The following is a 15,668-nucleotide window of genomic DNA, read 5'->3' on the forward strand; positions in this document are numbered from 1 at the left end:
ACAGCTCCGTTGGAGGGTCCGACACCGGTGAAAGTCCGAGGTTATCTGAATATAACTTCAATGTCGACTCGGCAGCCATTGTAGCCGCGATCGGTCACATCAAAGGTGTGAGATGGCCAAGGCCGTTATGAACAGACCCCTCACAACGGGATCCAAACCTGATATGCGAGTACCACAGTACTCACGAAAATCGAATTGACGATTGTAAAGGGCTAAGCGATAAAGTGGCACGACTACTAAAGAACAGTTATCTCCGAGAATTCCTGAGTGAGCGAGCAAAGAATCATTTCAAGAATCGGGAACCTAGCAAGAAGAACGAAAGCAACCTCAACATGTGATCAAAATGATCATTGGGGGAGTAGAAATACCCCGAGGTCCAATGATGAAGAAGACAAAGTTCTCAATCACCCGAGAAAAGAGAACCAGGGACTGTGTACCAGAGGGATTTGTCTTCATTAGTGACGAAGACGTAGAGGGCATCATTCAACCCCACAATGATGCTTTGGTAATTTCTGTCCTTATAAATAAAACTCATGTGAAATGTATTTTGATTGATCCAGGTAGCTCGGCCAACATTATCCGATGGAAGGTAGTGGAGCAGTTGGGACTGTTGGATCAGATTGTACCAATAGCCCATGTCCTAAACGGATTTAATATGGCGTGCGAAACTACAAAAGGCGAGATTACACTACCAGTGAACGCAGCCGGTATAATCCAGCACACAAAGTTCTATGTCATTGACGGAGAAATGAGATATAATGCTTTGCTTGGAAGACCGTGGTTGCACATCATGAGGGCGGTGCCTTCGACCTTGCACCAAATGCTAAAATTCCCAACCTTAGAAGGAGTAAAAATCATTCATGGAGAGCAACCTGCGGCAAATGGGATGTTCGCGGTTGAAGAAGCTGTCCAAACACCGAAGAAAGCCATGCACGAGGACACCGAGAATGCGAATGAAATGGAAGACACCAAATAGCAATCATAGGATGCAATTCCGACCGGATTCGAAGGGGAAGGAAAGGTAGACATGGTGTCACGACCCTACTAGAGGGTCATGACGGGTACCCAGAGCTGACTACCGAGCACCACTCATCATGCTATCTACCATACTCAACCTGGACACACATCATTCTCAACACAAGGCTTATCATGAAACAATCTCCAAATATCTCCCAAAATATGTGTATGTACATAAGCTCACGAGGCTACAAAAACGATGTACAACATATACAATGAAGAAGTCACATAGCATCTACAACCCACCCATAAGTATCTACGAGCCTCTTAGGAGAGTACTGAGATCATAGGGACGGGACAGGACCCCGACATGCCCAATATGTACACAAAAGAATATACCACTAAGTGGCAACTCCGGAGTAGTGGAGTGCTCCTGCAAGTCTGCTGAAATAAGCTCCTAAGCGTCTGTGCCGTCTCCCTGTCTACCCATGGGCATGAACGCAACATCCATAAAAGAAAGGATGTCAGTACGAATAATGTACTGAGTATGTAAGGCATGCACAACACCATAATAAAGAAATAAAGAAGCATAAGATGAAGAGCAAACTTGTAACTGATTGCCTCTTAAGGCGGAGTCATGCATGTTAACTTTTATAGTAAAAATAATATCATATCATACATATATAAGCTGCCCGACCATATAGGTACGGTGTGATCATCATTAGCCCGCGTCCAGGCCTCCCCCGTCCGGGGTGTAAGCTGCCCACTGCAGTGGTGTGTCTGCCCGGCTGCCTATAGGGCAGTGCAGTGTTATACTGTCCGGCCATGTAGGCATGGTGTGATCATATACGAAAATAACATAAAGCATGCATAAGAGCCCAAGTGAAAGCTACAACTCTATCGGAGTGACGTAAGGTCGGTAACCTTCGATTATGTTATGGATCAACATCATCGCTAGGTCTCACCTTAAAGGAACTAATATCATGGGGTGAGACAACAATAAGAAATAACATCAATGAAATCATAAAGATAGGATTTTCAAGCTCATAATAGCATCATCTCATAGGCTTCGGAATCTCTAAAATAGCATCATTATCATCATCATTATCATGGAACATATCTCATCTTTATCTCACAAGAAGCTCTTATGAATCATGAACTTTCAACTCTTAGGATGTAAGAAGATCACGGAATATAGAAAAGAAATCATAACATAGAAGTCATTCCTTTGAAAGAAGGGGACTAACCTTACATACCTTTACGTCTCTTTAACTTTATCAACTAAACGCTTTCCTTCCAAGCTCATGATTCTACATTCAAGAGAATTCGTACCAAAATTAGATAGTTGGAAGTATACTTAAGTCTCAACTAAAACGATTAAGAGCTAACAAAAATTGGGCAGCATTTCCTTTTTTTCAACAACTTCCTCCATATAATAAAAAACTCCCAAACATCAATAGCACGCCCATCATATCGTAATCAATTAACTTCTTTACATTAAACATTGTTCAATTCTCAAAACACCCTTTCAAGGTCATCCATAGCCATAGCTATGACATAGCATCATATTCATTCCCATATAATACTTCTTTAACATCATTTGTACCCTTCACAACAATATTATACTCATGGCATATCAAGAACTATGATTCAAGTCAAGTTACTATTCAAGAATGTCATTATTTCCGCATTTGGGCTCCATATTCTACTTTCTTCACTAATCCAAGTCTTTCAACCACTCAATACTTGTAATAACATGAAATAGATATAAAACTCACCTTTGATTATGTAGGAATGATCTTTGGATGAAGATACTCCACTTGAGAAAACCTCCAACTTCAATTCCAAAGGAAACCTTGACTTCTATTAACCCTAGTAAGCATCCATACACTTGGTTCTACCAATTATTGGTGTTTAATCTTTGATTTCTCTTGGATATGTGTTAATATGGTGTATGGAATATTCTAGAGGTTTTGAGAATGATGGAGAAGATGAGAAATGAGAAAAATGAACTTGGGTCCTCTTTATATAAAAATTTAAAAGTTGCCCGTCAAGGTTTATATGGACACTTATACGGTCCATATAACTTATACGGTCCGTATAAATGATCGTATAATACCACCAGTAGATAACCCCCCTCTGGACAGGTTGTACGGACGCTTATACGGATCGTATAAGTTATACGGACGGTATAAGTGGTTGTATAACTCACATTTTCCCGAAGTTTCTCCCGTCGCTTCGTTTGACTTCCAATCCTTATGGAACCTTCTTGGCATTTGTATAATACTTAATTAACCTTCTAGAGAGCCTTATAACTTCTCCTCAAGACATTACTAAATAATCCTTAACTTGATAGTTTACGGAACCCTTCCAAAACACGACTTATACTCCACTTCCTTCAACGAACTTTCTTCTCTTGCCTCAAATGTCTTTGGAATTTTAATTAGAATAATTTAGTATCCCTTCTTACTTGTAGGGACATCGTGTACACCTTAACTTGCATTAGTCTATTCACCACACAACAACCTGAAATTACGAGGAGTAACACTCCCCCCTTAAGAACATTCGTCCTCGAATGTTAAATTCTCGGGAATTCTACAAAAATTTTGCCAGAGTTTCCCCTGTAATATGGCACTACCATCCTATCACAGCAACCCAAAATAACATCGCCTTATAGGGCTACAACAATAACAGCAAGAAAACATGGCCACACACGACCAAAAGCATTAAGATTAAGCATTACATACTTGGGAACAACGACGTTTAATCTTGTGCCTCTTCTGAGGGTGGAAATAAGTGCAGATATCTAGAATTCATGTCTTCTTCTGCTTCCCAAGTCATTTCCTCTTTATTATTGTTTCTCCACTAGACCTTAACTGAGGCTACATTTCGGAGTTTCCGCACTTGCCTATCTAGTATAGCAATGGGTACTTCGTCATAAGTCAACTTCTCAGTAATTTGGACATTATCTACCGGCATGTCTGGAAGGATCTCCAACACACTTACGGAGCATCGACACATGGAAAACTGGGTGGACTGATTCAAGCTCTAGAGGTAGATTTAGTTCATAAGCCACTTGGCCCACCTTGCGCACAATCTTATAAGGTCCAATATATCGAGGACTAAGCTTGCCCTTCTTGCCGAATCTCATTACACCTTTCATCGGCGACACTTTTAAGAATACCCAATCATTAACTTGGAATTCCAGGTTTCGTCGACGATTTTCTGCATAAGATTTCTGGTGACTCTGGGCTGTCACCAATCGGTCTATGATAAACTTGACCTTTTCCACCGCTTGCTGAATCAATTCTGGACCTATTAATTGTGTTTCTCTGATTTCAAACCACCCAATTGGCGATCTACACTTTCTTCCATACAGAGCCTCATATGGGGCCATTTGGATACTGGAATGATAACTGTTATTAGCTACAAATTCAATAAGTGGCAAATGTTCATCCCAATTACCTCCGAAGTCTAATATACATGCCCGCAACATATCTTCCAAGGTCTGAATAGTGGGTTCAGCTTGTCCATCAGTCTGTGGATGAAATGTTGTGCTGAGTTTCACTTGAGTTCCCAAACCTTCTTGAAAAGGCTTCGATAATTTAGCTGTAAATTGTACCCCTCTATCTGTGATAATGGATACTGGGATGCCATGAAGTCGAACTATATCTTGAAGATACAACTTTGCATAATCTTCTGCTGAGTATGTAGTTCTGACTGGTAGGAAATGAGCTGACTTTGTGAGTCTGTCAACAATCACCCATATGGAGTCATACTTAAGCCGAGAACTAGGCAAACCTACAATAAAATCCATGTTGATCACCTCCCATTTCTAGGTTGGAATTTCCATAGCTTGCAACAGTCCTCCTGGTTTTTGATGCTCAATTTTCACTTGTTGGTAATTTGGACACTAAGCTACAAACTTTGCTAGATCTTTCTTCATTCCATCCCACCAATACGTTAACTTGAGATCGTGGTACATCTCTATCACTCCTGGGTGAATAGAATCACGGGAGTAATAAGCCTCTTCCAGAGTCTGACGACGTATTCCTGCAATATATGGAACACATGTGTGTGTGTGTGTGTGTGTGTGTGTGTGAGAACTCCATGTGTGTGTGTGTCAAATGGTGACTTTTCCTTCGGGGTGTGTGTGTGTGTGTCCCTATAGTGTGTGTCAACTTGGGATCTTCATATTGGCGCCCTTTCACTTCTATATCTAAGGATGAAACAACTGGGTTATGAACAACACCTCCTGCATTGCCCCAGTCCATTAAGCGGACTCCTAGGCTAGCTAGCTGGTGGAGCTCACGGACTAATTCTTTCTTTTCCAATCGAACGTCACACAAACTGCCCATGGATTTACGGCTAAGAGCGTCGGCCACCACATTTGCTTTCCCGGGATGATATAAGATATTCACATCATAGTCTTTCAATAATTCTAACCATCGCCTCTGCCGTAGATTCAACTCCTTTTGCTTGAAAATGTACTGGAGACTCTTGTGATTTGTATAAATATCAACATGTACACCATACAAATAATTTATCCATATCTTTAGTGCATGAATAACCGTAGTTAATCCAAGATCATGGGTCGGGTAATTCATCTCATGTTTTCGCAACTGCCTGGAAGCGTAGGCAACAACCTTGCTGTGCTGCATCAACACACAGCCCAACCCCACACCAGAGGCCTCACAATAAACAACATAGCCTTCTGATCCTTCTGCAAGTGTCAGAACTAGGGCTGAAGTCAATCTATCTTTCAATTCCTGGAAATTGCGCTCACAAGCATCAGTCCATTAAAATTTTGCTGATTTCTGAGTTAGCTTTGTCAAGGGTGCCGAAATGGAAGAAAATTCTTCCACAAATCTTCTGTAATAGCCTGCTAATCCTAGAAAGCTACGGACTTCTGTAGGCATTGTAGGCCTTGGCCAGGTCTTCACAGCCTCAATTTTCTGAGTATCAACCCGAATGCCTTCAGCGGAGATGATATGGCCCAGAAAGGTCACAAAATTCAACAAGAACTCACATTTTGAAAATTTGGTATACAATTCGCGAGTTCGAAGAATTCCAAGGACAATACATAGATGATCTGCATGCTCTGCTTCTGATCGAGAGTACACCAAGATGTCATCGATGAACACAATTACGAATAGATCTAGGAAAGGCCTGAACACATCATCAAATTCATAAATACTGTCGGGGCGTTAGTCAATCCAAATGACATTACCCGAAATTCATAATGACCATATCTGGTCCTGAAAGCCATCTTCGGAATGTCTTCTTCTCTAACTCTCACTTGGTGATATCCCGACCTCAGATCAATCTTTGAAAACCACTTAGCACCTTGCAATTGATCAAATAAATCATCGATCCTCAGAAGTGGATATTTATTCTTAATTGTCACCTTGTTCAGTTGCCTATAGTCAATGCACATTCGTAGGGAATCATCTTTCTTTCTCACGAACAAGACAGGTGCTCCCCATGGCGATGAACTGGGTCTAATAAATCCTTTCTCGAGCAAATCCTTCAGTTGTGCCTTTAGCTCTTTCAATTCTACAGAAGCAATTCTATAAGGAGGAATAGATATGGGCTCGGTGGAAGACCTGGAAGTTCGTCTGAAAATACATCCGGGAACTCATTTACTATCGGGACAGATGGAGGGGTCGGCGGCTTTGCTTCAGTGTCATGAACCCGGACTAGATGATAAATATAGCCTTTTATGATCATCTTTCTCGCTTTAAGGTAGAAAATAAACCTACCTCTTGGAGACGTTGTGTTATCTTTCCATTCAAGCACTGGTTCTCCTGGGAATTGGAATCGAACCATCTTGGTTCTGCAATCCACATTAGCATAAGAAGAAGCTAACCAATCTATGTCTATAATAACATCAAAATCTAACATTTCCAGCTTAATCAAATTAGCTGTAGTCTGACGATCACATACCACAATCACACAATTTCTATATACCTATCTAGCTATTACCGGGTCACCAACAGGAGTAGATACCTCAAAATGTTTAATTGACTCGGGCTTCACCCCAATATGATCGGCAATATACGGAGTAATATACGACAAAGTAGAACTCGGATCAATCAATGTATAGATATCATGAGAAAATATTGATAGGATACCTGTGACAACGTCAGGGGAGGACTCAAGATCCTGTCGTCCGGCTAATGCATAAATACGGGGCTGAGGGCCACTCGGCCGGATACTACCCTCTGCCCCCACGACACCGCTAAAGGGCGAGAGTCGCCCTACGGAGCACAGACCAAGAAGAGCCGGCTATTGATCCTGTAGGCTGGGCCCCAACTCTACCACTCATCGAGGGACAATCACGCATCATGTGCCTAATCTGACCACAGGCATAACAAGCATCGGAGCCTCGATGACACAGACCCGAATGAATTCTACCGCACGTCATCTTGGTAACGGTGGTCTCCTCTGACTGGGATCACCTCCAAACTGGAAACTAGAAACTCTCGAACTCTGACCCGATCCAGAATAAATGGGGCGGTCAAATCTCCTACCCGCAAATCGAAGAGGTGCACTAGCTGCAGAATGGCTTGAATATCTGGAGTATTGTTGCCGCTGACCCCCTCTATACTCACTACTAGCACCGGCAGATCTGGCCCTCTTGCTCTGCCCTCTATCCATATCATGCTCACCCTTTTGCGGCTGCTGTTGCTCTTCTAAATTTTGGGCATGGGCCTGAATACGGGAAATGTCCATCCCTTCCTGGAGTGAAGCTGTCAAGCAATCTTTGATCAAATGTGGCCTTAGGCCACTCACAAATCGATGTACTCGGTCTCTCATATCGGCCACCATGGTAGAGCATACCGGGCCAATGAATTGAAATGAAGACTATACTCCCGAGCACTCATATTTCCTTGCTTGAGATTCAAGAACCTGTCAGCTCTGGCCCTTCGAACCTCCGATGGCAAATAGTGGTGAATAAAAGCATCTACAAACTCCTGCCAAACCGGGGGAGGTGCATTTTCCTTCCTCGAAGATATCCAATTATTATACCATAGAACGGCTACATCCCGCAGCCTATAAGATGCCAACTCCACTGACTCAGTATCGGAAGCATGTATTATTCTCAGCGTCCTCAGCATCTCATCTATAAAGCCCTGCGGGTCTTCATCCGACTCGACCCAAAAAAATTACGGAGGATTCAAACTCATAAAATCACGGGCTGCGGCACTAGCCGCTGTCACCGGGACCCCGCATTCTACCGGCGAGCTTGAGCGACGACTGGGCGGGTTAATAGCGAATAGCCTCGGTCGTCTGTCGCCCGAAGCTTGCCGAGGAAGCGGAGGCAACGGAGGAGGCGAGGCGAGGCCGCCATGATCCTCTAATATAGGCGGAGTATGAGAAGTCCGAGATGGAGCCTCATTGTGGGACTCATCCTCTTCTATATTCACCGGGGACCCCTGCTCAATCTGCCTTCCTGTCGCAGTCTTGCCCTTCTGGGCGGTACGTTGCTTTCCTCTTTACTGGCATCACTGAAATCATAACGCACAATTAGGGAAAAAGAAAATCTTATAACATAGCTCTATCGCATGATCTATGAAGAAGAAGGACGGTCATTATTCCTAAATGCCCCGCAGCCTCTTGTTTATAAGTGTGGCGCGCTTCACACCCATAAACAAGACTCTACTGGACACGGTTCGTAGACACACCCTAGGACGGAACTACTCTGATACCACTTTTGTCACGACCCGACTAGAGGGTCATGACGGGTACCCGGAGCTTACTACCGAGTGCCATTCATCATGCTATTTATCATACTCAACCTGGACATACATCATTCTCAACACAAAGCTTATCATGAAAAAATCTCCAAATATCTCCCAAAATATGTGTATGTACATAAGCTCGCGAGGCTACAAAAATGATGTACAACATATACAATGAAGAAGTCACATAGCATCTACAACCCACACATAAGTATCTATGAGCCTCTATGTCACGACCTAAACCGATGGGCCATGACTAGTGCCCGAGTTGGATACTCGTATACGAACCTGTTAGATATAATCAGACTGATACTAAGGACAATATGGAAATCTGTAAAAGTATGCTGTAGACTCATAATGCTATATATCAGAATGAACCTGTATCCTGAGGAGTCACAGTTAACCAAACATAACAAAATATGCAAATCGACAAGGCTGCCATTATACACGGGAATATCGAAAATGAACTACATCTGTATAGGGCGACCAAACCATATACATAACCCATACATGTCTACAGACCTCTAAGAGTATAACAAAGCCTATGTCAAAGGATGTACCAAAATGAATCAAGCCCGGAACAATAGAGCTCTCCAGCGGTTGAGCGAAGTCCTGACCGGAGGATCACCAAGCCGAGTGTACGATGAAACGCAGCCCCCGAAGAAAGGGGGTCAGTACGAAAAATGTACTGAGTATGTAAAGCATGAGGTACAGTAATGAAGATCATGACTGAGTAAAAGATGATAGGAGACAAGTATGATAATCAAGAAATACCAAAGCATCTGTACCTTATGAGATGAGAGTCATGCATATCAATATATTATACCGTACCTGGCCCATTATGGGACTCGGTGAATGAAGTCATAGACATACATACCGTACCCGGCCCTCTAGTGAGGGACTCGATGAAATATAATACGTACCCGGTCCTCTAGTGAGGGACTCGGTGAAATATAATACGTACTCGGCCCTCTGGTGAGGGACTCGGTGAACAATGCAATAAAACTGTACACGATTACGTACCCGGCCCGGGACTCAGTGAATGATACATTAACAATAGGCATGAATAGAATATTAGGAGCAATCATGTACAAACTGAATCATCATTGGAGACTCGATAGAATAATTAGAATAAACCAACACTTGAGAATCAAAGACAACTGTCATGTCAAGCACTACTGAGAAATATAGTTCATTGGAGTCATGTATGTTCGTCGTTCGCTCATTTTATGTAATTCATGCCAAAAAGAAAAAAGGGATAGCTTTACATACACCTTGGAGCCTTTAGAGGTAGATTCATCATCAACGAATAAAATTGAGAAAATCTAGAAGTAGCTCCACATGTTCATATTCGCTTTGAAATCATAAACTTGAGTTTAAAACACAAAATCATCATTATCGTTGTCACCATCATAAAATCATTATTATCCTCAACATCATGAGAAGCTTTAATAACCATGGACTTTTAGCTTTTGAAAACAAGAAGGTTACGGAAACATTTATGAAATCATACCATAGGAATCATGCCTTTGAAAGAAAGGGACGAGCCTTAACATACATGTTCAGCCACTAACTACCTACGCTTATCCATCCGAGCCCGCAAGTCTACATATAAGACCATTCATACTATGATTAGGCCCATTGTTATATACTTATCCTAAGCCTTTAAATAAATCTTCCTAAAAATCTGTCAAAATTTCGGTAGCATCTCCTCTGTTTATATTCCTAGCCCAGAATCCCAACTCAGCAACCAACAACAACAACAACAATACCAACATTAATCATAATATTTCCAATACCAAAATACTTCATAAACATCCCATATGGTGTTTTTCCCATATTTCCACCACAGAATTATCTTATAACTATTTAACAGCTCCACCTCCGTAAATAAACCAAGATTATCGTTAATAACAAGAGATTCATACCTTTCTCTCACTAATATTGCTATATCTTCACTTATCCACCTTGAGCTTAAGCCACAACGCGCCACTATACGATTTTGTAGTCGTAACTATACGCTGTCTGGACTGAAATTCGGGAATTATATTTGATCTGGGCTAAAATTTGGTGTTGAGAAGTTGTGGGAGGTTTCCAGAATTTTTGGGGTGTTTTGGATGAAGAAGGGGGGGGGGGGTAATCCCCCATTATATAGAGTTCCAGAATCTGCCCAAGCCGACCTAAAATTTGGTCAGCGTGTTCACGGTGCCTTCTGGCGCGTTCGCGCTGGCTTAATTTTCTACCTGCGCGTTCGTTCAGTAAAAAGGTCATAACGTTTGATCCCGCTATCGTGTGAGGGCCCACGACCTACGGTTGGAAAGCTAATTCAATTATATACAACTCTAATTTTTTGGGTGACTCCAAATTCCAAACTTATCATGGAGTTGTGGGCTCTCCAAGTCAGATCATCCGAAAACGTATCCTTAACTCATCGTTTTGGAGGGCTTATGCCCACATTTGGCTTAAGGATCCTTCTTAAGACTTGCTCAACTACCCATGTACTACTCTTATAAGTTTTCGTATGTACTTTATAAAACCCCAATATGGGGGCCCTACCTTAGCTTATGGTTACGGGGGCTTTTCATCAAGTAACATATGAACTAATTTACACCATACGATCTCCAAATGTCACACACACACACACACACACACACACACACACACACACACATATATATATATATATATATATATATATATATATATATATATATATATATTCTTATGCTCAGATCATATAATCTTCATCCCTGGCCCGGGCCTGAAATTTGCTCAGCGCGTTCACGCCCTGTGGTGGCGCGTTCGTGCCCTGTTGGCCCTCTGCCTCCTGCGCGTTCGCGCCACTCCCCGGCGTATTCGTGCAGGCTATTTTCCTGGCCTGCCATCCCAGCTCGTAACGTCCATATCTCCTTAACCCAATGTCCGATTGAGGAGCGGTTTGTTGTGTTGAAAACTGGACTTCATGAACCTCACTCTGGGCTTTTGCATTGTCTCAAAACTCATCACGTTCCAAAATATATCCTTCCCAATACTTCTCATACATGATCATAAGCCCTTATAACCATAATATAGGCGCATATCACTTCAGATCACAATTAAAACAACTAACACCTAACGAATCTCAACGTCCAAAACAGCGAGGTGTAACACTCTAAGTAGAGTACTGAGATCAAAGGGACGGGACGGGACCCCGCCATTCCCCAATAAGTACACAAAAGAATATAACAATAAGCGGCAGCTCCGGAGTAGTGGAGTGCTCTCGTAAGTCTGCTGAAATAAGCTCCTAAGCATTTGTACCGTCTCCCTATCTACCCGCGGGCATGAACGCAGCGTCTATAAAAGAAAGGACGTCAGTTCGAGCAATGTACTGAGTATGTAAGGCATGTACAATAACATAATAAAGAAATAAAAGAGCATAAGATAAAGAGCAAACCTGTAACTGATTGCCTTTTAAGGAGGAGTCATGCATGCTAATTTTTATAGTAAAAATAATATCATATCATACATATATAAGCTGCCCGACCATATAGGTATGGTGTGATCATCATTAGCCCGCGCCGAGGCCTCCCGCGTCTGGGGCGTAAGCCGCCGCATTTTTGCGGTGGTGTGTACGCACCGCCGCCTATAGGGCGATCCGGTGTTATCCGTTTGGCCATGTAGGCACGGTGTGATCATACACGAAAATAACATAAAGCATGCATGAGAGCCCAAGTGAAAGCTACAACTCTATTGGAGTGATGTAAGGTCAGTAACCTCCGATTATGTTACGGATCAACATCATCGCTAGGTCTCACTTTGAAGGAACTAATATCATGGGGTGAGACAACAATAAGAAATAACATCAATGAAATTATAAAGATAGGATTTTCAAGCTCATAATAGCATCATCTCATAGGCTTCGAAATCTCTGAAATAGCATCATTATCATGGAACATATCTCATCTTTATCTCATAAGAAGCTCTTATGAATCATGAACTTTCAACTTTTAGGATGTAAGAAGATCATGGAATATAGAAAAGAAATCATAACATAGAAGTCATGCCTTTGAAAGAAGGGGACTAGCCTTACATACCTTTACATCTCTTTAACTTTATCAACTAAACGCTTTCCTTCCAAGCTCATGATTCTACATTCAAGAGAATTCGTACCAAAATTAGATAGTTGGAAGTATACTTAAGTCTCAACTAAAACGATTAAGAGCTAACAAAAATTGGGCAGCATTTCCTTTGTTTCAACAACTTCCTCCATATAATAAACAACTCCCAAATATCAATAGCACGCCCATCATATCATAATCAATAAACTTCTTTACATTAAACATTGTTCAATTCTCAAAACACCCTTTCAAGGTCATCCATAGCCATAGCTATGACATAACATCATATTCATTCCCATATAATACTTCTTTAACGTCATTTGTACCCTTCACAACAACATTATACCCATGGCATATCAAGAACTATGATTCAAGTCAAGTTATTATTCAAGATTGTCATTATTTCCACATTTGTGCTCCATATTCTACTTTCTTCTCTAATCCAAGTCTTTCAACCACTCAGTACTTGTAATAACATGAAAAAAAATCACCTTTGATTATGTAGGAATGATCTTTGGATTAAGATACTCCACTTGAGAAAACCTCCAACTTCAATTCCAAAGGAAACCCTGACTTCTATTAGCCCTAGTGAGCATCCATACACTTGGTTCTACCAATTATTGGTGTTTAATCTTTGATTTCTCTTAGATATGTGTTAATATGGTGTATGGAATATTCTAGAGGTTTTGAGAGTGATGGAAAAGATGAGAAATGAACTCGGTTCCTTTTTATATAAAAATTTAAAAGCTGCCTGTCAAGGTTTATACGGACACTTATACGGTCCGTATAATACCACCAGTAGATAACCACTCTCTGTACATGTTTTACAGACCCTTATACGGACCGTATAAGTTATACTTACCGTATAAGTGGTCGTATGACTCACATTTTCCCGAAGCTGTTCCCGTCGCTTCATTTGACTTCCGATCCTTATGGAACCTTCTTGGCATTTGTATAATACTTCATTAACCATCTATGGAGCCTTATAACTTCTTCTAAAGACATCACTAAATAATCCTTAACTCGATAGTTTCGAAACCTTTCCAAAGCACGACTTATACTCCACTTCCTTTAACGAACTTTCTTTTCTTGCCTCAAATGTCTTTGAAATTTTAATTAGAATCATTTAGTATCCCTTCTTAATTGTAGGGACATCGTGTGCACCTTAACTTGCATTAGTCTATTCACTGCACAACAACACGAAATTTCGAGGTATAACACATGGAAGAAGACGACTTCAGTGTTCCTAGGTCGTTTGTATTACCCGATGACTCGGATGCAACAAAGTCAATGGTGGAAGAGCTTGAACAAGTCATTCTATTCGTCCATCTACCGGACAGAAAGGTATACCTGGGCAAAGGGGTTAACCTCGAAGCTCAGGAGTAAATTAATCAAATTTCTTCAAGCTAGTGCCGATTGTTTTGCATGGTCCCATTTAGATATGACAGGTATTCCGCCCGAAGTCACCACTCGCCGGCTGAGCCTAGATCGAAAATTCACCCCGGTAAAGCAAAGCGAAGACCAATGGCCGAGGTCAAACATAAATTCGTCAAGGCAGAGGTAACAAAGTTATTAAAAATAGCATCCATCCGGGAGGTTAAATACCTAGATTGGTTAGCTAACGCAGTGGTTGTACCCAAAAAGGGTAACAAATTTAGAATGTGTGTGGACAGTAAAGATTTGAATAAAGCGTGCCCGAAGGATTCTTTTCCTGTGCTTAACATCGATTGCATGATTGATGCGACGGCTGGCTACGTGATATTATGCTTTCTTGACACTTATTTCGGGTACAACCAAATTCGAATGACCCCGGAAGATCAGGAAAAAACTTCATTCATAACCAAGTACGGAACTTACTATTACAACATAATGCCGTTCGGGTTAAAAAATGCTGGAGCTACCTACCAATGACTAGTAAATTAAATGTTCTAAAAACAAGTAGGTAAAACAATGGGAGTTTATATTAATGATATGCTAGTTAAGTCCACAAACAGAGGACCATTTGAAGCATTTGCACGAGACCTTGGACATACTACGCAAATACAATATGAAGTTGAACCCGGAGAAGTGCACCTTCGGAGTAGTTTCGGGTAAGTTCTTGGGTTTTATGATGTCAAATCGAGGAATCGAAATTAACCCGGATAAAATCAAAGCCATTGAGGATATCCGGGTAGTGGAGAATGTAAAGGGTATGTAGAGGTTGACCGGAAGGAATGCGAACTTGAGCAGATTCATTTCTCGATCTTCGAATAAAAACCACTGATTTTTCTCGTTGCTTAAAAAGAAAAATGACTTCTTATGGATACCGGAGTGTCAGCTGGCCCTAGAAGAATTGAATAAGTATTTATCGAGCCCGCCTCTGTTTCATACCCCAAAGGCAGACGAGCAGCTGTACTTGTATTTAGCAGTGTCTGAAGTTGTGGTAAGTGGAGTGCTGGTCCGAGAAGAAGAAGGTACGCAATTTATGATTTATTATGTTAGTAGAACTTTGGGGGATGCGGAGAAACGCTACCCCCACATAGAAAAATTGGCCCTAGCTTTATTGAGTGCATCTAGAAAGTTAAAGCCTTATTTTCAATGTCATCCTATATGCGTAGTAACGACATATCCGTTAAAAAATGTTATGCACAAACTAGAATTATCCGGTAGGTTGGAAAAATAGGCAGTCGAAGTCAGCGGATATGACATCAAATATAAGCCCCGAAAGGCTATAAAGTCTCAGATTCTGGCAGACTTCCTAGCGGATTTTACCCCCGCAATGGTGCCCGAGGTAGAGAAAGAACTTCTTTTAACCTCGGGTAAAACCTTAGGGATCTGGATCCTCTACACGGACGGAGCTTCCAACGTGAAAGGGACTGGGCTTGGGGTT

The 15,668-nt window shown here is 41.6% G+C and overlaps 1 protein-coding gene across 1 annotated transcript; it reads left to right on the forward strand.

Moving 5' to 3' along the window:
* Window positions 1-343: 343 nt before the first annotated feature.
* Window positions 344-976, forward strand: LOC132066515 (uncharacterized). Its single transcript, XM_059459818.1, has one exon. The coding sequence runs from the start codon at window positions 344-346 to the stop codon at window positions 974-976; it is 633 nt and encodes a 210-aa protein (XP_059315801.1).
* The last annotated feature ends 14,692 nt before the right edge of the window (window positions 977-15,668 follow it).

This window comes from Lycium ferocissimum, chromosome 8, assembly GCF_029784015.1.
Source record: "Lycium ferocissimum isolate CSIRO_LF1 chromosome 8, AGI_CSIRO_Lferr_CH_V1, whole genome shotgun sequence".
NCBI lineage: Eukaryota > Viridiplantae > Streptophyta > Magnoliopsida > Solanales > Solanaceae > Lycium > Lycium ferocissimum.

Bases quoted from the DNA above. Each gene is read 5' to 3' on its own strand.
- LOC132066515 (XM_059459818.1), top strand. From the start codon at position 344: ATGATCATTGGGGGAGTAGAAATACCCCGAGGTCCAATGATGAAGAAG.